Source organism: Medicago sativa, chromosome 7 (assembly GCF_051527215.1).
Source record: "Medicago sativa cultivar Bolivia chromosome 7, Bolivia_mono, whole genome shotgun sequence".
NCBI classification, from domain to species: Eukaryota; Viridiplantae; Streptophyta; class Magnoliopsida; order Fabales; family Fabaceae; genus Medicago; species Medicago sativa.
The window spans coordinates 69,983,538-70,007,483 of record NC_140755.1 but is presented as its reverse complement, the minus strand read 5'-3'; the positions used below and the strand labels follow the sequence as shown (position 1 = coordinate 70,007,483).

General features: G+C 33.2%; 3 protein-coding genes across 3 annotated transcripts; all 3 read right to left on the bottom strand.

Annotated features, from left to right (window-relative positions):
- Window positions 1-2,283: 2,283 nt before the first annotated feature.
- On the bottom strand, window positions 2,284-4,520 carry LOC146908106 (protein NODULATION SIGNALING PATHWAY 2-like). Its single transcript, XM_085726324.1, has one exon. The coding sequence runs from the start codon at window positions 4,228-4,230 to the stop codon at window positions 2,464-2,466; it is 1,767 nt and encodes a 588-aa protein (XP_085582450.1). The 5' UTR covers window positions 4,231-4,520; the 3' UTR covers window positions 2,284-2,463.
- Window positions 4,521-13,722: 9,202 nt separating this feature from the next.
- LOC146908105 (uncharacterized) lies at window positions 13,723-14,898 on the bottom strand. The gene has a single exon (XM_085722429.1). The coding sequence runs from the start codon at window positions 14,797-14,799 to the stop codon at window positions 13,999-14,001; it is 801 nt and encodes a 266-aa protein (XP_085578555.1). The 5' UTR covers window positions 14,800-14,898; the 3' UTR covers window positions 13,723-13,998.
- A 397-nt stretch (window positions 14,899-15,295) lies between these two features.
- On the bottom strand, window positions 15,296-21,498 carry LOC146908104 (ethylene-overproduction protein 1-like). Its single transcript, XM_085722428.1, has 4 exons — window positions 19,340-21,498; window positions 17,605-17,896; window positions 17,183-17,492; window positions 15,296-16,035 (listed from the first exon to the last, which is right to left on the bottom strand). Exons 1-4 carry the CDS (start codon window positions 21,349-21,351, stop codon window positions 15,806-15,808), a joined length of 2,844 nt encoding a protein of 947 aa, XP_085578554.1. The 5' UTR covers window positions 21,352-21,498; the 3' UTR covers window positions 15,296-15,805.
- Window positions 21,499-23,946: the final 2,448 nt, after the last annotated feature.

Here is a 23,946-nt window from a genome sequence, read left to right as displayed (position 1 = left end):
TTTGACTGAATGAATAAAAATTCTGATGTAAAAGTGCTTACCTTTATGAGTTTAATAGTTTCTGAAAGAAGAAAAATAAAAGGCTTAATTGCATGTTTGGTCCCTTATGTTTATTTTAGTTTTCAAGTTGGTCCCTTATGTTTTGAAAGTTTCAAGTTGGTCCCATACGTTTATTTTAGTTTTCAAGTTGGTCTCTTACGTTTTGAAAGTTTCAAGTTAGTCCCTTATGTTTATTTTAGTTTTCAAGTTGGTCCCTTTTGTTTATTTTAGTTTTCAAGTTGGTCCCTTATGTTTTGGACCGACTTGAAAACTAAAATAAACATAAGGGTCCAACTTGAAAACTAAAATAAACATAAGGGACCAACTTGAAACTTTCAAAACGTAAGGGACCAACTTGAAAACTTTTAAAACGTATGGGACCAACTTGAAACTTTCAAAACGTAAGGGACCAACTTGAAAACTAAAATAAACATAAGGGACCAAACATGCAATTAAGCCAAAATAAAATTAACAAAAATGTTTATTATATTTCACCCACCAATTCAAATAATACAATTAACCAAGTAAGTGGTAAGTTAAAGAGCGAGAATCATTTAGGAGAACTCGAGTTCCATTTTTTACTTACCTCCCGGCCAAACTTCGGATTGTTAGGGCCCCTTCTTATGGGAACCGTAGATTATCACAAAATACAACTAAAAAAATATTCATAAAATCTAGTTCAACCGACAATGCAAAACTATTACATTTGATTAAGCAGCTTTACCTAAATTTGAAATCGAGACCTCACACTTGTGTGCGTAAATTTCATAATGTTTACCGCTTTGTCTGCTACAAAAGAAGGTATAATAACAACACTAATATAGTATATCTCATCAGAACTGTAATTAAATTAAGCGTTTATGACGGAGAATAATTGTATTAGGATGAAGGACCTCTTAAGAAGTATTTGTGTTATATATATCTTCCACATTTTATTTAAAAAAAAATAAAAAATCAGTAATATTGGAACTCAAATTTCCTATTGTGGAAAATCATTTATAATATGTAAAATTCAGTCATGTATCATTTGAAGATATATTTACCCAAAATCTTATGTGAGATGGTGAGAGAGACCAATCTTAAATCTCTTGATGAAGAAGAACTTTATCATTCATTACGGTCCTACTTTTTTTTTGAAGAAACGCTCCTACTTAACTTAAGAGTTAGTCTTTAATAAGACTTAGCTTATAAACTGCAAACTTAGCTGTTTATCCAAACATGTCTTATTGTTAAACAAATTTCATCCAAGTAAATAGAATGAATTAATTAAATAAATGCCAAAAATGTATTAGACTCTCACCCTATTACTTGCTCATGAATTTTGTTTGTTTGTACTTGTTTGTTGTTCAATTTCGCTTTCAATATAGATGGTTTGCCCCCCTCCCTCAAACTCTCTTATTTTATGTAAAAAAAGCCAAAGAGAAATTATATCATATTTTTTTCATCACTTATCTAAACAAACCAACCTCACAATTTTTCGCGCTACAATAATATTGATACGAAGTTTCCGCCGTCATTTAACAATAACTGATCTATGTCGAGAAATTTATGACACGCGTAAGATGAATTCTTTTATTTCAACCGAATTTTCTCCATATATCATAGTCCGGGATCGAACTCCACATTTAACGTACATAAACATGTCTTGAAATATGGGGACATATCCTAATCTATTAGTAATATTAAATTTTAAAATTTCGTTGAAATTGCTTACACGCGTAATTGCTTACATTAAATAATCTAAAGCAACATTTCTAAGAGACGTGTTTCTTTGCTTTAAAGTTCAAACAATATATTCTTTTATTTAATTATCAGTCCACATTAACTTATCACAAAATTGAGATATTTCTTTTCTTTTCTTTTTCAGCAGTTTTAGGCTCTGTTATGTTGGGAATATTTGCTCTGTTTTTTTGTGTTGGTGTAACTAATCTGTAGTACTGATTTTCTTATTTTTTTAGAATATTATCTTCTTGAAATTATATGGAGATTAATTTTTAAGTTAATTGAGATTCATTTAAGAGATTGATCTCTTCCGGCATATGTTTTCTCATACGCACCGGTCAGGGTGATCGAATGCTTGACCAAATGGTTATGTGATCCAAACATCCACCACTTATGTTACACTATTTTTGGTAAATTTTGCTGATTCAACTGTGCATTAGTTTGTGTTATTTTGACAAGGTCTGTGACTTGTAAGATCTCTACTAACAAAGAAGTGACTTTAACAAAGATTGAATAAAAGTGTTTAAGTAAACATAAAGTTATCATTAAAATATGTTTCAGATTTACATATTTTGTAGAAACATAAAGAATCTTTATACAATTCAAATTATAATAACTATACACCTATCATTTGAATGTGTAATTTAGATAGGAACATTTAAAAAACTATAAAAGTCCTGTTCACTCCTAACTTCCAAGACTTCAATTTTTCCAAATAGAAAATCTCAACAGTTGACTTCCTTTCCATTCCAACACAAGTTGATTCTCATTTTCTCCTTCAATTCTAGCTTGATATGAATTATCACTTCCTCTCAACATTTCTCTGACTTCCATCAAAACATTTTTGCTCAATCTTCCACCTTCTATGCTAATCTCGTCTTTAACATAACCATCACTTTTCATCTCTTCCCATGTTTGTAACCAATCAAGAGAAGATATACAAGGTGCCACAAACAACACTTCACATGCAATTCTTGCTTCTAAGAATTTTTCTGAAAACTGAGACTCAATTGATTCCAATAAGGCTTTATAATGCACCAAATTCCCTTCAAAAAATGACTTGAAATTCAAACTATTTTTCAGTTTCTCAAATGCTTCACCATCACCAAAAGTAACAATTCCCTTGATACCATAGTTCTTGATCAAATCCTCTGCTACCTTCAAAAACTCATAAGCATTTTTTCTTCTACTTCTAACCATTCCCATATGTGGAAGACCTATCATTAAATTGAAAGCCAAAAACTCTTTCTTTCCACAGGTTTCGTTCATTATTTTGATCTCACTAATCAATTCTTCCAACTCCTTTTCCTCTACCCTCAATTTCAAACCACATGAGTTAGCATACTCATATAGTTCCCTTTTGGCATCCTCAAAATTCCAAACACGTTCAGAATTTTCATCACTCCATTTAATTGATGTCAATTTCAATCTTTTGTTCATTTTTGAAACAGTCTCCAATAGAAAAGGCCATTGAACACCATTTCCAAAACAATAATCAATTATGTGAATTTCATCACAATCTTCTAGCTTAGCCGCTTCAAGAATTGATGAAATAGCTGAAAAATGAGCAATTTTTCCAACCAAATTACCTTGATAAAATACCTTAAAGGCAGCCTGAAAATTCTTGTATGCCTCGCCTTTGAGGTATTCTCCATGATTTGTCACTTCTTGAGCCAAATAAAATGCAAGTGTCTCAAGAGAGTCACCAATTGGAGTGGTAACTTTTTGGCTTATACACTTCAGATTAACTTCTGCTAGTGCTTTTTGTCCTTTCTCCAAGGCTTCACCATGTGCTTCCATCAAGTGTGGAAGACTCACTTGGTTTTCAATTTCCATATTTTCTTGTGGCAAAGTAACTGATTGTTGAATTGATGAAAAATCTGATTTCATTGAAAGTGTTGGACTCCAAGCATCACAGGGAGAATTTTGTAAAGGGAAATGATCGTAAGTGGCACTGGCAGCCATTTTACAACTGTCTCCGAGGGGATTTGAACTATACCCTTCGAGGTTATGTGGAAAATTTTGTGAAGGGAAACTCCCTTCACTTTCTTCTTGGTAATATTCTTGTTCATGAATATTACCAATTTGGGGACTCAAAATGGAATCAAAAGAATCTAATTCCATTAGAGATGGAAGTTCTAAGGTTTCTTCATCAATTGGAAATTGGATATGATCATTGGTGAATATGGAGATTTCAGAGAGAGTACTATTCTCTGAAGTGCTTAATAGAGTATTGAATTCATAATCATATTCAACATGGTCATCCATGATGATGCCATATGGAACATAGTCATCACCAACATGATCATCCATGATGAGACCATATGGATCATAGTTATCAACATGGTCAACCATGGTGAAGCTATACGGCTCAATAACTTGATGTTGATGATGATGATCAAAGGTTGATGGGTCTATGTGCTCATAGATTAATGGCCATGGAGAGTGAAGAATCTCTTGCTGACTCATATTTTTTAATTTTTTTTTTTTGACACTGTAGAGAGAGAAGGGGAAGATTGTGGTGGAGGGATTTGAGATCTGGTTCTGTTTGACTATTTATAGAGAAAAAAATGTTGGAGGAACAATGTGAAGACAAAATAGAAACCAAAGGGAGAAGGTTAAGGCAATGATATTATTATTTTTTTCATTTGTAAATTACATTTTAATGATGTCTTTGGAGGTTTTTGATAAATGCAAAAAAGTCCTCACAATGAATTTTTTTTTTTTTTTACGGTACCTCACAATGAATATTGTGAATGCATGTGTAGTTTATTTTATTCATTAAATGAGTACTAGCTAACTTCATCCCATGATACCACAATACTGACAAAAAAAAATAGGCTTAAGTGCAGTTTTACCCCCCTATTTTGACTGAAACTGGATTATACCCCCCATTTTAAAACTCGGAATTTTACCCCCCGGTTTAATTTTTTCGGAATTTTGCCCCTCCTATTTTAAAACTCAGAATTTTACCCCCCTAATTTAGGATTTGGCTGATGTGTCAGTGTTGAGGTGGCTTAAATTATATTAAACAAGTATCCACCTATTTAAATTAATTTTTTTTAATATCAAAAAATATATAAAATCCGAAGAAAAAAAATATAATAGAATTTAAAAAAAAACAGAAAAATGCTGGATAAACCAGAAGAAAAAAATACTAGGAAAATGAAGAAAAAAACAGAAAATATAAATTCATTTAAAAACAAAAATAAAATCATAAAATGCAAAGAAAATACCAAAAAAATAATAGAAAAACAAACAAAATACCAAGAAAAATCCAATTAAAAACACATGAAAAAATTAGCATGCACCTGCAAATATAAAGATAATCATTAGCATTATATCCCAAAATAATACAAGGTTGGTTGTTCATAAGCTTAAGAGCTAGTTTAAAAAAAACATGCCTAAAAGAATTATGCACCAGACCTAAAATAATTTCCAATGGTAAGCAAGTATTACAAATAATAGAGAACATTATGCATATTAAAGTATTAGCAATGACGTATTTGCACTTAGGATTATGAACAACTAGCCTTGTATTGTATTATTTTGGGATATAATGCTAATGATTATCTATATATTTGTTCCTTAAAAAAACCAGATTATCTATATATTTGCAAGTGCATGCTAATTTTTTCATGTATTTTTTAATTGGATTTTTCCCGGTATTTTGTTTGTTTTTCTATTATTATTTTGGTATTTTCTTTGCATTTTCTGATTTTATTTTTGTTTTTTACTGAATTTATCTGTTTTTTCTTTATTTTTCTAGTATTTTTTTCTGGTTTTTCCAGCATTTTTCTGTTTTTTTAAATTGTGCTTTATATTTTTTTATTTTTTTCTTTCGGGTTTTATATATTTTATGGTATTAAAAAAATTAATTTTAATAGGTTGATACTTGTTTAATATAATTTAAGCCACCCGTGCACTGACACATCAGTCAAATCCTGAACTGAGGGGTAAAATTCCGAGTTTTAAAATAGGGGAGGCAAAAATCCGAAAAATATTAAACTGAGGGGGTAAAATTCCAAATTTTAAAATAGGGGGTAAAATCCAGTTTCAGTCAAAATAGGGGGGGTAAAACTGCATTGAAGCCAAAAAAATATTGATCGAATATTTTACTTTTACAACTTTGATAAAACTCTTTATTTTGTAATCTTTTATACTGAATTTTAGTATTAAAGCTATTATTATTTTATCAATTCAAAAATATTATATATGAAGAAAAAATATTTTAATTTGAAAACAGATAACAGGTTTTAAGTATAAAAAAAAGTTTTTTTATGGTAAAATAATTGATAATGTGCATAAAAAGTTATCTACTTGAAAGAGAAAATATCCATGCATTGGTGGTTCACTTGTACTCATCAAATTTGTCATGTCGTCATTAATGGTTTATTTTCTTTCCTTCTTCAAAGCTCCCACAATTTCTATCATTGGGGTTTGGAAGCTCGCAAAATTAATTGGTTAAATTGGGACTCAGAGTTAGGAGGATTAAGGAGTTTATTTTAGCTTTGTTAGGGAAATGGTGTGTGTGTGTGTGTATAGCTAATGTGGGTTTGTGGTTTAAGGTTTTAGCAGCTAAATACGGGACTGAGGGAGGGCGGAATAGAAGAGGGGGTAGGTGTGATATTTACGAAAGTGAGGGTGGTAATGGCAATGGTTGGTTTTTGAATGGGGTGCGTCGTAAAACTGGTAATGGGAAAAAATACTTCATTTTAGATGTGCGGTGTTGTGGTATAGGTTTCGGCGTTTGTTTGAGTTTAAATCCTAATGTTTGTAGAGATGATAAGCAGACGACGGATTGGGAGGTTAACGGGGTGGGTTGGAGTTGGAGGAGGATTTTGTTTGCGTGGGAGGAGGATTAGCTGGGAGATTGTGCTAGGCTGCTTGATAATATATTTTTTTTGCAGGATAACATAAATGACAAATTAAATGAATTTGGAAACATGATCTTGTCGAAGGGTACTCAGTAAAGGGTGTTTATCATATTCTTATGGCTACTGATGACCTTCCTATTCACATTCATTCAGAGGTAATTTGGAGTAAATTAGTACCACTTAAGGTCTCGCTTTTTGCATGGAGAACGATTAACAAAAGAATTCCTACAAAGGACAATTTAAGGTGTAGAGGAGTGCTTCCAGCCAATTCAGTTTTGCATTCAGACAATTACGGACAAGAAGAAACAATTAATCATCTTTTTCCGAAGTGCGGCTTCTTTGGTGGAATTTAGCACCTCGTTCATCACAGGATGGGTATTTCAGCAGTTGTTTCATCATTTATTGGTATTCACGCACAACGGTTTTTTGGTGCCCATGCTTTCAAAAAGGACATTCGTTCTTGTTTTCAAGTTGTTTGGTTAGCATGTCTTTGGGTCATTTGAAAAGAACACAATTTGAGATTTTTTAATAGAAGGGTCGTCTCATGATCAACTTTTTGATAGTATTAAGCTTCATTCTTGGTGGTGGATGAAGACGCATAAGCTCGCAAAATTAACTAGTTAAAATGGGACAAGGTGTGCTCTAGTAAGGAGTAAGGACTATGGAGGACTGAAGGTTAGGAGGATTAAGGAGTTTAATTTAGATTTGTTGGGGAAATGGTGTTACGGCGTATGTATGTTGGTAATGTGGGTTTCTAGAAACAACTGATAAATTTTTATGTATACTAAATTTATTTTTTAAAGTTTCAATGCGTTGAATACACTATTCATAAAATTTCATATTTATATTTTTTTTTTAACAAATGCCTTAAGACACTTGTTATCATTTCATTTGATCTAAAGTGTTATTTTTGCATTACTACCAAATTTAGGAGAAGAGAGAATTTTGGAACTTTGGAAAGAAAACAAAGGAAAATACAATCACTTCTCCTATCTGCTCAAAACATCTCCAAGCATGATTATTTTTTTACTCTTTCAAAATACTTTTTAAGTCTCATGAGACGTCCCTTATTAAAAAAATAATGTTTCATGAGACGTTTTCAATCTAATCCCGATCATAGAATATTCTTCCTCTCACATATTGAAACAATTTCAAGCACATCATCACGTCTAATCTAAATAAAAATATAGCATCTATCTATTATATTTGAAGATAAGGTATACCTATTCCATAAAATTCATACATAAAATACTTAAATAATATATTAATAGTGCAATAATAATTAAGTTACTGTTGTCGTGTTTTTTGTTCAGAATTTTTTCTTTCATTTTTTTTTGTCAAATATTCTAGTGGTTAGAAATTCACCCTTAACATAAATAAATTTAAAAATTAGATTCGAACTCCGACTACTGCATACTTCTAACATTTTTGCCAGTGAGCTATTTTTTTTAGTCATGCAAATTTTAACTTTTCACCTATCATTTTTTCATGAATTAGGAAGTCACATTGAACGTAAGGTAATTCAAGTCGAGTCAAAGATATATACACTCACCACATATTTAAACTTGTTATTATGCAAGTTTTTTTTTTCTCTGAGGTATAATTAAAGTAGATACACATAAATTCTTTTTTGACCCAATATGCACACAAATTCTATGATGTCTTATCCATAAATTTTCTTCACTAATATTTTAATAGTGGGTGCATGGAAGTTTTGTTTTTGGTGAAATGGATGCATGAAAACTACTTTAACTTTATTTAACATTTGAATAAAGAAATGATGCCATAATTTACATTATTGCTTCATTTTATTCAACTTAAATTATTAATTCCCTTTGCTACCTAATATGAGGAGAAGATAGGATTTTGGCACTATGGAAAAAAAACAAAGGAAAATACAATAACTTCTATTCTCTGCCCTAAACATCTCCAAGCATGAGTATTTTCTTCTCTTTCAAAATACTTGTTTTAGTCTCGTATGAGACATTTTCTATCAAATCCTGATAAAATACTCTTCTTCCTCACATATTGAAAGATTTTCAACCACATATCCTCACGTTAATCTTAATAGATATAGAATCTATTATATTAATAAATTTAGGTATAGGTATGCCTATTCCATAAAACTCATGCAAAAAATAATTAATGAATTGGGAGGTCATTGAATCTTGAGGATGAGTTCATATAAAGAGACAAATATGTAATTTCCTCTTTGTAATTTGTGGTAGTTCCCCTCCAATTTCCCCTGATTTTATGTTGTGACATTATTTATTGATGTGTACCAATATGTCATAGGTAGCGTGCCATTGAAAAAAAAAATGAAAAACAAAACAAGTGAGGTCGAAACAGGATGGGGAATATTGTTTCTAAATTGTGAAAGTTTCCACTCACATGCACGAGTTTAACTTTAAAGAAATGTTACGTGAATAAATGATGTCGCATTAGCACAAATCAAGAAATGTAGAGAAGCACTATGAAATAGCAATGAGAAAACATAAAGGTTAAAATCGCTGAAAAAAAAAAAAAGAAATGTCAAAATCGGACAATCGCAACATTTGAAAGAACAAAATTATATAAGTTAATTGTTCAAATTGACCTTACAATGTTCTCAAAAATGTCTCTGTAAAAAAAACACATTATGTCTCTTGTAATTTGAAATTCTTCATATTTTTTACCTTCAATTTTTTTCTATAGACATGAAGTTCAGAAAAGTGACTTGAATTTTTTCGGGTTTTTTTGCAATTATGTTTATGACGTTAAATTTTAGATTTCCACAAAAAATTAGAATTTTCCAACATGGGATGGATAGATTGTGAATTTTTAAAGTGCAAAAAAAACTCAAAAAACATAACAATGAAAATCTCGACCTAGAAATTGAATTTTGAGTTGATTATTTGCAAAAACAGCTCAATTTATTTTAACTTTTCAGCCTAAACGTTCAAAATTTCATAACATTTCATAGACGCCTCGATTTATTTTGATTTTTCAGTCAAAACGTGCAAAATTGCAATTTTGTTATGAGTAAGCATATACTCATGGGTCAAAATTTTGTTCCCTAATTTTGTAGGCATGGTAAGAAACATCGTAAGAACTTTTACCATAAAAATGTGAGTTTTTAGATGGCGGAGAAATACATATTTCATCGTCATAAACATGCCTGCAAAAAATCAAAATAAATCGAGGCATCTATGAAATGTTATGAAATTTTGAACGTTTAGGCTGAAAAGTTAAAATAAATTGAGCTGTCTTTGCAAATAATTTTATTTAACGTGAGAAGGATTGTGTAGAAATAATTTTGAACTTTTACCATAAAAATGTGAGTTTTTAGAATTTTTTTGTAGAAATACATATTTTATCGTCATAAACATGCCTGCAAAAAATCATAAAAAGATTCAACATCTAGATTATTTTCCTGAACTTTATATCTACAGAGAAAAATAAAATGTCAAAAATAAGAAAATTCTCAAAAATACAAGAGTAGAATAAGTGTTGTTTATACGGAATCAATTTAAACAATTAACCCAAATTACATTTAAGCAAAAAATTTGTAGTCCATATTTTTTGTTAAAGTTTAGTAACCTAAACAGCCAGTAACAGGTAAAAGGATGAGTGAAAAAGAGAGGTGATGTGGCTAATTTTAATTGAAGAGTGTTAAAAGGGTGTGTTAGAGGGTGTGACCCCAACCTTCCTCGTATCAAAAAAAAATATCATCTTTCATTATAAGTAAACAATAAAAAAGCAAAATTATTTGGCAGTCGACATGTTTTGATGATAGGAATGGGAAGCCAACCAATCACTTTCCCACATATTGAGAATTTTCTTACCACTAGGTTGCCCGATAAACTCTGATTCCTCTTTTGGCATCTTCGATGTATAGTACACCAAATTACCAAATGATTTCACTATTCCATATTATATTAACAAAATTTTGATTAGTAGCTCTCAAAAATAAAATTATTTGATTAGTTAATACTTCATGTCTTATCAACACAATTACGTACCGAACTCATGAGAAATACAAATGTCAATGATGAAGAAGTTTTCACTTATTTTCCCGTAGTAAAATAGTCACATGAAATGTGTAGCTACTAATATGCATCCACGTTATGAAGGTTCCTTAATACAGTGACACGTTAATTTATCAATTGAAAGGAATTTATGAATATACAAAACAAAATTATAGCTCTAAATGCAGGTGACTGAAGTACACCCCTATCAACGAATGACAACAACTTTTTTATTTAAAGATGAATAATATTATGAAATGAAGATTGGTTTTAACTTGTAGTTGTACGTACTTTAAAGTTTATATAAGGTGTAAGGTGTGATCATGACAGAATAATAAAGTATATAACTTAACTTGTTGTTTGTCGTCAAGCAACATAATAGCAAAAATTAAGTTAGAATTTACATGAATTTTAGGAGTTAATATACCTTTCCTGAGATGGTGCTTAAATTGTTTCTCTTCTCATTTCTAGACTTGACTAACTTACCACTTTCATGCAAGTGGGGCAGATCTAGAGAAGATACTCATACTTCAACAACATTTAATCCACAACACACGTATGTATCTCCTAAATCCAGTGGGGTTGGTTAAGGCATTTTACACACTTCAGTCATTATGTGATTGTACCTTGCTATGTATTTGAAGCAATTTTAAACGGCCATTCAAAGCCAGCATTACCACACACACATATAGAGGTCTTCTCAAGACTATAACGTGACTTAGGTTAAGGAAGAGTATATTTGGGAAAGTAGGCTAACAAACAATTTAGACTTAGTTCCTAAGGATTCCCTAATTGAAATACTTCATGCAACCTTTAGCTTCGTGTCACAACCAGAAATGATGAGGTACTAGCATTTGTGCCAAACAATAAATGGGTACTAGCTAGTAGAAAAACTTTTTTTTTAGGGTTAATAGTGCTTTATCACCCTGTAATATAGTTTATTTCCGGTTTTCCACCCTGTAAAATTTTTTGTTTGGTTTTCGTCCTTGTAATTTGAAGATTTCTGGTTTTGGACCTTCACAAATTTTGACAGTACAAAATCGACGATATGGTAGGGGGGCTAAACCGAAATTTGCTCAAATTAACAGGGGGTAAACCAAAATTTGCTCAAATTACAGGGGTTTAAACCGAAATTTTCTCAAATTATAGGGGGCTAAATTTCCCATGAAGGTCCAAAACCAAAAAATCTTCAAATTACAAGGACGAAAACCAAACAAAAAATTTTACAGGGTGGAAAACCGAAAATGACCTATATTACAGGGGAGTAACGCACTATTAACTCTTTTTTTTTAAGAGACCAAACTTTTTTTTGTCTCTTTTTTTTTTATATTTTTGTCTACATTTTTCTTTTTCTTTTCATAACCAAGTTCTACTAGTACCCCACCCCCAAACTTAAGATGTTGCTAATTTAAAAGAGCAACCTCAAACTTAACTTCAAATAATCACAAGTATCTCTCTAATCTATCTAACTCCAAAAAAATCAAACAGATATGACAATATAGGGTTCAAAAACTTGTGGCGTGATTCAGTCACCTAAGTAACAAAGAAAGCATTAATGTGTGGAGACTTAAAAGGGTTTAGTATATGATATAAGAATAATAAATTTCGGTGGCTTAAAAAAGGAACAATGTATCAAACAAGTGTCTCGTGTGTATGATAATACCACCAATATTCTATAGAGAACGACAACACTTTCTAGCAAAAATAACAATCAACATGGAACATACATATACGAAAGAAATATAGTAGAAAGTGGAAAAATATTTGACTCAAATTCTCGCCGATTATGTTGTATAGAATTGAGATGGTAAATTTTTTTGAGTATCTTCCGCAACAAGCATCAATAGTTATTGTGCTCTTGAACTTTTGAAGTAAACTAGGTCTCTGCTATCAACGGTTGGAATAATTCTCTGAGACTAAAACAAAGTTTTTGGAAATTTTTGGAAAAGGAAAGGTTATGTAATTCATGTATAAACAACGACCATAGTTACGAGTTATCAAACAGTAAAAATAAAAGAATTGTGAGATGAAACGACTAGAAAAATAAATGACTGAAAATAAAAATTGATTGGTTGTCTCTCATTCGGCGCTTGTTTCATGCCATTAGCTCGACGCCTAGGCGGTGGCTTATGAAAGGAAGAACGCATCACCCTTCCTCTTCCTCTTCCTCTTGTTTGGTAGGGCTTCCTTGAATTTGGCATAGAGAGATAAGTGTTCCTTAATTCAATCAGTAAGCTTTTGGAATTTGTGTCCTTCCTTATTAGAGAACAATGAGATTTTTGCTCCTAATGAATCTTTCTTTGGGTGTTTGATGTCACAAAGTTTGATGAAAAGAAAAGCTTGTCTCTTTGCACCACTATGTCCTCCATTGTTCCATATGGATGTTTAATTGACCTATATGCATGGGTTACGGTGTTTAAGCATTCCTTTCTGCTCTATATGGTGAATGATATATTATCGGTCCTAATGAAAAAGATAAGTATAGTTTCTTACAATATAAAAGTGCATAATATCTATACCTATAATTTAATCAAAATCAAAATAATTTTAACTCAAATTTCATAAAAATTAATGTTCGCAATTTATACGCATTAGTATAATAAAAATTTATACGCATTAGTATAATAAAAAGATCGAACAGTGCCGTTTGAATGGTAGTTATTATCTAAACTTTCGTACGGATTATAATAGCTACTAGCTCAAAATGTTTTTGTTTTGATTGGATAAATACGAAAGGTATTTTTTTTCACGAAGAACATTTTTTGTTTATGGTTTTTTATAGGTTCATTTCACTCTAGATAATATATGACATTGTTGGACACTAAAAGTAAACACCTCTTTTAATCGGAATTTAAACTTTGATTCCTCACATTAAAAATATCTTCACAATGAAAATTTACCATTGAAGTCTTCCAACACAAAATCAAAATTAAGTATTAAAAAAAACTATAATCAAGGGCTATGGTTGCTAATATGATATTTTCAGATGTTATTGTTATTGATGATAGCCTCATATGATGCTTTGCGAATCGGCCCCTGCTGGTATAGAGATTAATATTATTAAAGAACTCAAATACTGACAAAGAAACTAAATTGTTACTTCTTTGTATGACAAATATTAGTATGTTAATTGTTATGTAAGTGCTTTCTCATTTGTGAGGATTCAAACCTTGGACCTTTAACTCCTTTAAAAGATAGGTAAACCTCAAGGTTTATCCCATTATTAAGCATTTTCATACAAAAAGAGCAAACTAGGAGAACAAATGAAGAATTCAGAATAAAAGAAAAATGAACAAAAAGAACTAAGTTATCAAAGAATATACCAAACTACTTTATTTGTCAAATACCAATTTTCACATCAGTACATGTTTTTTATGGACTGATGAACGTTGTTTCTTATGCTTTGAATTGTGCTGATGGTTCTGTGCATTTGTAGAGCATGGAAGAACAGGGCTTTTTATAGAACAAAACTTATGCTTCATACCCCAAGAGAAGAGAAGTCCCAAGCCACATCCTTTTGGAGAAGAAGCACATGAATTTCTGTCTGAACCTCTAAGACAAACCCCGTGATTCTTGTCGAAATCGTTGGAAAAATGTAAAACAGACGACGCAGCCAATGCATTAGCATCCGGAAGAAAGCGATTGATCATGTAAGTTGGAGATTGATCGCCATTAAATTCTTCAAGCTTTAACCTCAACCCATCATTGCTGTCACTATGAGCTTTTGTCTCTGATTGTTGGATGATGTCAAAGGCTTCTGATAGAGATAAAACATCGAATGCATCTGAGAAAACATCAGTCTTTTTGTTGTTGTCATCATCGTTGTCACCATCACAACCATCGTCTTTATCAAATGCAATTACACTGTTATTTTCATCAGGTTCAGCTGCTACTTTTATTGGACGCCAGAGGCATGGAGGAAGTCTTGGCCGAGGGGTTTCTACATCATCGATGCTATCAACCCTCTCCGAGTCTTTTGGCTTGCCCGGGGATTGTTCCCATGAAAATGGAACTCGTACAGTATCAAGTGAATTTGACAAGCAAGATGGAACTGCAAAATCTGAATAACCAAGACGCTTTGTTGACAAAAGAGGAGCATTGAAGTTTAACTTTCTAGAGAGAATCGAATGCATTGTCACCATATCTTCTTCCATATTAGAGAGCTTTAATAACTGGAATGAATATCTGAGAAAAATTAATTAATTGTCAAGGTGTTCATCAAAGTTGTGATTAGAGAGAGCATAGTATCTACACGGTTGGTGGGAATAAATAAAAGCAGGTTAAAATATGGATATCTTGTGGAAATCATTAAAACCGAAATCTTGCATTAAAATGGTCACGGATGGGTTGCAAAGCCTTTTCCAGGTGGGTAGGCAAACAAGAAGCCAAGTGTTAAAAGTTACATAAATAAAATTTAAAAGGTAGGCAAAAATGGGAAGGGTGTGTCAAGTATACTGAAGCAACTGAATATACATGGTTATTATTAGCATATTATTACAAGGTATGTAATGCTTAAAGACGGTAAATAATCCACAAAAATGTAATATAAGGAGGGGAGGATAAGAAACAACACACAGAAATGTCGATGAATTGAACAGATGAAAATCTTCATAGCTGGATATGGAGAAATCTTCGAATGTACATTGGCGATTGAAAGGAAAAAATGTGTATTTATACAACAAATCGAGAGTGAAAATATTACAACACAACTTACATCGGCAATTGCTTGACCAATAATATATTTGTAAATGTCTAAAACTGTTGCACAACAAATTGACTATCATGTACAAGTTTACTCTAAAACTGTGGTAACTTTGTCACCATTCCTACTGCCATGGCAGATTGGAGAAAACCAGTAGCATCAGCACTGTGCTGCACTACTTACGCCATAAGCTGACAAAAACATAATCCATTACATATATTTACAAGCTATTCTACTCTTCTACTTCATCTTTAGTTTCGATCCAGATTATCATTCTAACTCACCTTTTCCCTCCTGTGATTCAACATCCAAAAGGTCAGTGTAAAAGATACAGACAACACCTTTCCTCGTGACAGCAAGCACCAATGGGTCATTAGGCGTGAAGAAGTATTGGTTTGCATGAGTCGATCGGTCCCCAAAAGGAACACAGAAAACATGATTGTTGACTTCTGATTCTCTCACTTTCCATCGATAATTTTTTGCCGGGCTCTATTACAAATTTCTAACACCTCAGCATGGCTAGGATCAAGACAAAGGGCCGCTTCACAGTCTTGGACAGTAGAAACGTAATCATCCATTGATTCATAAAATGCCGCTCGAAGATGTAACAGTTGCAATTCTGGCTTAAAGTTGATGGCCCTTGAAAGCTCTGCAATTGCTTCAGTTTCCTTATGATCGTCCATTAACACTGATACAAAGAGACAGCGTGTCAGAACTTCAGATGTTTTGTGACACCAAGACTTATAGCAAGGGTTTTAAGGGTTCAAGACTAAATTATGATCGCATTATTATGTCACAATGCTTAAAATCAATCATAGTACTTCTGCATTAACTAAGGCCAAATATCAAGATAACAAAAGCATAGACAATAAAGGAAGTTCTAATAAATGACTGCTAGTGACAAGATAAAGTAGTCCAAAATGACAATGGCACCCTCCAGAATGTGTAACTTGATAGGCGTGTAATGATTAACACAACTATCAGAAACTTTGAACTGATATTTTATTCCTCAAGGCTTTAATATCAAAGAAATATGTAAATTTGATTTTGTACTCAATAAATGTGCAAGCTCCACTCCACATATTATTTCTCATATTCTTTAACCCAATAAGAGGTGAGTATGTGAAATAGACTGTCCCGATGCAAACGAGTCAGCAGGCCGTAGAAGACACTTGCAGTAGAATCAGGACAGAGAAAATAATTATATAATTTCCAGCTGGAGTTAAAAAGAAGATGACTCCAGCATGTTTTGTTAGTTTTGACCATCCTGATAAACACAAGCCTAAACATGATAAAGACAATAAGAAATGAGTGGATATCCAGGTAGCCGCACTGCTATGCAGATGCCCATGTATACATCCTGCTGTCCAAAAATAACAGGATTTTGTACCCACATAGGATCGTGAGTTAAATGGGTCATCAAACAGAAGGTTTGCATTTAAATTGATATATATTTAATAAGCCCGCATACGTCTACAAGTAAAACAGGCGAGTCTGTGGGTCGGCCAGCATTATCTTTGCTTACATCTGCTTACTCTAATATAACTAAACAATATCTTTTATTATTTTTGAGGGTAAACAGGTTGACATGCATAGATTAGATCCTCAGACCATGTCCTTGTATACCCAGCTCTCCAGCATGATGCTTAAAGGAATTAACATAATACTAATGCAACTTAAGTTTAGACAAAGATCGTGGATAGAAGTTGATGTAGACGCAAATATCCCAATTAAAGTAGAGAAAACTTAATTGTATATGCTACTAACTTAAACTAGTCGACTTGGGTAAAAATGGATACAGATAAATGAAGAGTAACTCGTTGTAAGGAAATTACCTGCCGCCCTATATCTGTACGGATATGTCCTTAGAGGATCCAACTGTGTTGCCAAACTAAGATCGTTCTTTGCAGGGTCACGATCGCAATATTCTGAACGTTTCTCATAAGCTGATGCATTATTTTGGGCCTTTTCTATCAGCTTTGTCATCTCATCATATGCCGCTTTGGGCTGACGTTGAAGATGATATACACGTGCCAACCCCTGATGTGCTCGTGTATGCTTGATGTTAAGTGCATGCTTGTAGCAGTCAGCAGCAAGGTCTAGCTGATCGCAATCTACATATATACTCCCTAAATTATTGAGTGCCTACAATGTTGAATGAAAAAAATAAAATTATTATTTCAGCACAAAAATCAAGATTCTATGTTTTTTTTATGTCAAGTTTCTATATTTAATTGTAATACAATATAACACTAACCTGTCCCTTCCGAAGACCATCCGAAGGACATTTAAGAGCTTCCTCCAAGAGATCAATCACACTCTTTGAAGACTCCGAATCAAGACACGGGTCAGCTAATGCATAGGCTTTGAGAAAGAAAGCTTCAAATGACCTTTGAATAGAAATCGACTCCTCAGCCTTTGCTATTGCTTCTTCACGATGACCAGTGTCATACAATATCCATCCTTCATAGACAAGTCTTTCATGTGCTGAAGAAGAATGATTTCTGGCCAGACGCAAACTACGCATGGCTGCCTTTTGAGAATTTAACCTGCAAGATTGCGGAACATCAATGCCTAAAATGAATAGGGTCATGCTCAACCATTAAAAGTATTGGACGACCGAGTATTACTTAAATATCATATTTGAACAACAACCAAATATTAGAAAGAATTAATTGCATAAATGCATAGTGTTGGACACCGGAAGGTAAAAACAAGTGGGAAAATATTAGCTTCCATGGAGTTCGAGAGGACAGGACACAGTAACAACACAAACGGGACTTCCCAATATAAATTATATGACCTTTTAAAAGCTGTAAATTTTGTAATTTCTGTTCTGCATATACTGCATTCTTCATGTTGTGGAATACGGGTTCAAAAAGTCGGTTTTTAAATATAAGAGATGTTAAAACAAGTTGTGTTTAGAAGATCTCATTATGATTAGTATACCTTTAAACCAGAGGAAGATATTTGGGCTTGGAAAACTGGAGATATCCCCTAACCTAGTTACTTATTAGTAGCAACAAAGAGAAAATGGAATAGGAACTGTGATACAGACCCAAAATGGAATAGGAACTGTGATACAGACCCAATGTAAGAAATACCGCATGTATTCTGTAAGAACCTATGTCCTAAGACAATTGTTTAGAGCACACTGGACGGTGAAAATTCAATAAAACATACACTAAATAACTGAGGTATCACTCCAATTTCCTCATATTAGTATATTACCCTCACACAGTCACACAGATGTATCCTCCTCTTCCCATGTCTTTAACTAACTTGACAACTCTTTCCTTTCTTAGTCTTACGGTCTTAACCTTCTTTCTATAAACAAGCAAAGACTTTGGTTCGTGAATGACTAGGTCCACTCCATGCCCACCTGTTGTTTCATTTCGACCTTTCTCACCATAGCTCACATCGAAATGAATGAAATGGCCATGGATTGAGAACTTCTTCACGCATACAGTCAAAACTTTCAATTCACACAAACAAAAGACAAATTGATTCCAACTTTCCTCTTTTACTTATTTTGTCCAATACAATTTTCACTCTTTATACTCATATGAAGTCTAACGAAGATAGAAAAGTAGGAGATGACTTGATCTACAAAGGGAAAATGATAGCATCATGTCATCAACAAACACATGAAAGGGGCAACGGAAACTGTTCCACCATAATTTGTTACTTTGTCTAATTTGATGTAGGCTATGCTACAATTTACAGTGTAACTAAGTCGCAAGTCACGATAAACTAATCAATAAAGTAGTAAATATAGACAAGGGTTCCATGCTTGCAGAAATATGTTCATAATTCAATATAAACAGAAAAGAATAAAGAAAACAGATCTAGCTAAATTTAAATTTAAATCATCCTCGTTAATAACAGAGAAGAATAAACAATTAATATAAAATAATTACATTCAGGGAGAATTCTTGCTGGACTCGACATTTAAAAATTGAGTTAATGTAAAGTTTCCAGTTTCCACTCACCGTAACAGAAGTAAAGATTGCCGAAAGCGTAAAATACTTTTCCCCGGGTTATTTTCTAACATCTGGTGAACAACAGCCAAAGAACCAATATCATCAACGGAAGACCATCTGTCATACAATTGCATCCAACAATCAGCCTGGTTCCACTTCTGAGCAACAGGGCGAAGGAGTTCTACCAAGCGATCGCCTTTCATATTCCCATAGAACATCATATAATTTGGATCCAATGTCAAAATTGCCCTGACATCCCTAAGGGCTCCTTCATAATCCTTCATGGCAATCAAGAACCAAGCTCTCAACTCAAGGCAGTCAGGAGAAATCTTGAAACCAATTATTTTGTTGATTTCAGAAATGGCAGCTCCAATCTTATTCTCCTCCAAGAAAAAAACAGCCCGGTGTTTATATGGAAAAGAAAGAGTTGGGTCTAACTCAGTGGCAGAGATCAAATCCATCGCTTTTTCCTTCCCGATGCAATACAAAGACCTTTCCTGATACATCCAACCAACAGGTTTAAGATCAGAAATAAGGGAGTTTATCATCTTGTATGATGAATATGTGTGACCACGCTTATATTTGGCCCTTGCAACACCCACTGAAGAATAAATATGTCCTTCCTTAACAGCAGCCTCGAACCAATTTTGTGCATCTTTGTATTCTTTTCTCTCAAACATCACAACACCTAATTGGTGATAAGCAAGTTGCTTCTGCCAACCATTCATCGCACATTCTCCTAACCTCTCTAAGAGCATCACAGTCGTGTTAGATTTCATATCTTCCTCCATCGCAACCTGACTCAAAAAACAATACAACGAAAATGACACATGCCCTACCGCTGCCAATCTATCTCTACCCTCTACACTACAAAACAATCTCATAACACTCAAACGTTGCATCGAGCTAGGGAGCTCTCTCAGAAACACCTGTAAGCAAGCGGCCACTAGCAAATACGCCATCTCCTCCAATCCATACTCAATCAACAATAATGCATCATCAATATCCAACACCAAAGCAGCCAAATGAGCATCACAAGCAGATTTCATCTCCGTACAACAAAACCTATTCGCAAAAGAAAGCATCCCAAGCACAAGATCATTCCCAAACTGACTCAACCTCTTGGTTCTACTAAAAACCTCAACCGCCCTCATCACCTCAACAGAAAAATCATTAAGAGAAAAATTTATCTTCTCCCTCCTAGACTCAACAAATCCACCATACAACATTGTCATAAAAGGCCTCGAAAGCGACGCCATAAAATATCTACTACACCTAATTTCACTATCACCTATACAAAAAGAAATATCATGGTAATCACCATCCTCATCTTCTTCATAAGAAGTTGAGCATTCACATTCCCCATCAACATTATCAACACTAACAATATTATTTTTTCGCAAACACGAACAATGATCAAAACCAGATTCATGATCACACCCTGAAACCAAACTAGCCTTAGGACATTCAACCTTTCTTCCACAACAATCCATTGCAGAAGAACCAACAAGCTCATCCTCTCTCCTCTCATACCTCAACCAAGCAGCCAACACAACCTTATCATGCACATCAACAGCATGCTGCCGCGCCGACCGGAGACTCCGCCGGAACAATTTACTATCAGAAAACCCCTTAAAAACCAAACACTGTTCCAAAAAGGCTTCAAATTTCCCACCCTCACCCTCGATCCGGCGACGCACGCCGGCGAGGGTTTGAACCAAATCAAACGGCTTCAAACAAGGCTCAATCGAAGGTTCTAGAAGCTCCGACGAAGGAAGGCCACAAGGAAGAAGAGCTTCCAGTGTGGCTGTTTTGGGTCCAACCGGTTTGGTTCGACCAGAAGTTTTGGAGCGGTCTAGTAAATGATGGAAGAGTTTTTCTGCGATGGAATCGCCACCGCCGACGACGGCGTTGATCGGAGAATCGGCGGCGGCGGAGGTGTTGAGAGCGTAGATTTGATTGCTTTTACAACCATCCGTGATTTTCGTGCTTCGGATCGAGGTGAGGATGTTGTGCTGCATCTTCGGGGGAAAAATTGTTGTGTTTTTTTTTTTGGTTGTTTTTTTTGGTTTTTTTAGTTCCACTAAAAGTGGAAAATTAACGGTGGTGGTTTGAGAATGATTCAAGGTTTTAGATTTTAAGGTTGTGGAAATGGAATGAGAGAGAGCAAAAGTGGATGAACATAAGATCATTATAAAAATAAAAAAATGAGTTTTTTTTTTTTTTTTAGATTCCACTATTTTTGTTTTGGTGTTTTCTAATTTTTATTGTTTATTGTTTTTGTCCTAACAATCATATTTTAAGACAAAGGTAATAGTAATCCGATGTTTGATTTCAAGTAAAATCTAATCATTAGTTGATAAAAGTAGTTGATAAAATTGAATGTAATATTTAAAATCGAGTTCTCTTAAACTATTTAATTTTAATTAATTTTTTTTTTTGAAAAGCTTTTTCTTGATGCATTTAGCGTCGGGGTTTGAGTTTTGGCACAAAGGAGGACGTACTTCGTCGTCTTTCTCTGAACCAGACGTAAGTTGAGGTGTGAAACACCTCAAGCTAACTTATTCAAACTGATTCACGCGTTGGACTGCATGTAAGGCATCGACAATGATCCTTTCGCAGGTTCACCTACGGAAACCTTATTACGACTTCTCCAAAAATTTATTAATCACTTTAGTTTATTCAATTAATTTTTTTATTATTTTAACACGAAACTGAAAAAAGTGGGTGACGGTGACGGTCGCCACTCACCAATAAGACATTGATGTAAAGTGGTCAGGTGGAGATCAGTGCCCGTAAAAACGATCGCTCTTGTTTTTCTCCTTTCATTACATTTGATATTGCAACTCAATAATATAATCTATATGTAAATGGAGAATTCTTACCTAGGTTGTCTTTGGGCATAATTCATCTTGTAAATGTTCCTAAATGATAATCTCAAATAGTGTTGTTTAAGTCATTCTAAGATGCGTTGTTGACACATAGTTTTATGTAGTTTTGTTCAATATACAAAATCTTCATCTAACTATTAGTTACTCTGTCTGATCACTATTATAAGTAATCAATGTACATGGATTATATTACAAACTAAACACATCAATTATTGAATGAACGTTAAAATGGAACATTTGCGTATAATAGTAACTCAAGGGATTATTCTGTTACGTTTTTTTATCAAATACCCCCCATTCGGTTTCTATTTATAAGAAACAATTATTTTTTTTTCGATCCGTGAATAACCTATGTATTGGGTATCTAACATAAACGAGATACTAGAAAATGTTGATATTACTAGATCCGGAAGTAATAAATGGGGAATTGAAATTGTTATTCATGATTCAAATGGTTTGGTGATGATGGTTCTTAGAATTGTGGTTGGACCTAACACAACTCTATAAAATTGCTTTGTGGGATGAGGATTACCCTACTTATAAATACATTATCAGGTTATTGCTCATTCAATATGAGACTCTTTAACAAACTCTAACACATTTAACAGTGTTGGTTTACTGTGTGAATATAAATGATAGTGGTCCGATAGTGTAAACCTGATAACAGTTGGCTAAATTAATCTTGAAAGAAGTTCTAATACCATATTAAAATTTGTGGTTAGGTCTAACACAATCTCACAAAACCGGTTGTGAAGTGAAGACTAAACTTGGTCTAGATTGAAGATTGTCCTCTTTGTATTGTTTTGTTTATTTTAGCTGATTGATTTAATTGTTTAATGAAATATATTTTTTGTCAAAAAAATAGTGTAACTAATTTGAGGTTGGCAATATGACTAAAGCACGTTTTAAGTAACCTCGTACTAATTTGAGTTTAGTACATTGTCTCTACTTCATCCCCATTTTCCACCTAAAGAAACATTAGTGTGGTCACACCTTCAAATATAAATTATTTGCAAATACAATTAAATGAAGAAAAAAAGATAAAGAGAGAAAGAAATTAAGAAATATTTATTTTTGTTATGAATATACCTATTAGTGGATGGCCATCCATTAACCTTCTATATGATTGTAACTCCCACTATAGGATGTCCATCTCTTAACCTTCCTTATGATTGTAACTCCCACTAGTGAGTGGATTGTAATGTGATCTTCCATTTACCTATATGTGTCCTATAAATAGGACTTATATTGCGATGTAATGATACACTTGTGAAGTAATACAATATACTTTTCTGTTCTTCCTTTAACCTTTTCTCTCTACTTTTCTATGTTGTACAATATCTTGCAATGTTTTGGATTAGTTTTATAACAATTTTAGTATAATTAAATATCAATTATTTTCGGATATGTTCACTTAAATAATTTTTATTTGAGGTTGTATCTAGGCTAAATTGCATTTTTGGTCCCTTAACTATTTAGGTAGTATCGCTTTGGTCTCTTAATTAAAATTCGATTTATTTTGGCCCATTGGGTTCTCTCTGTTACACATTTTGGTCCTTTCCGTTAGTTTTAATTTAAAAACGTTAAGTTTTCTTCATTTTTTTTCTAGAATTTTTCTTGGATTCTTGTTGTTGAAGGTTGATGGAGATGATATGAAGATGAAAAAGAGGAGAAGAAGATAACGTTTTTGAATTAAAACTAACGAAAATGACCAAAATATGTAAC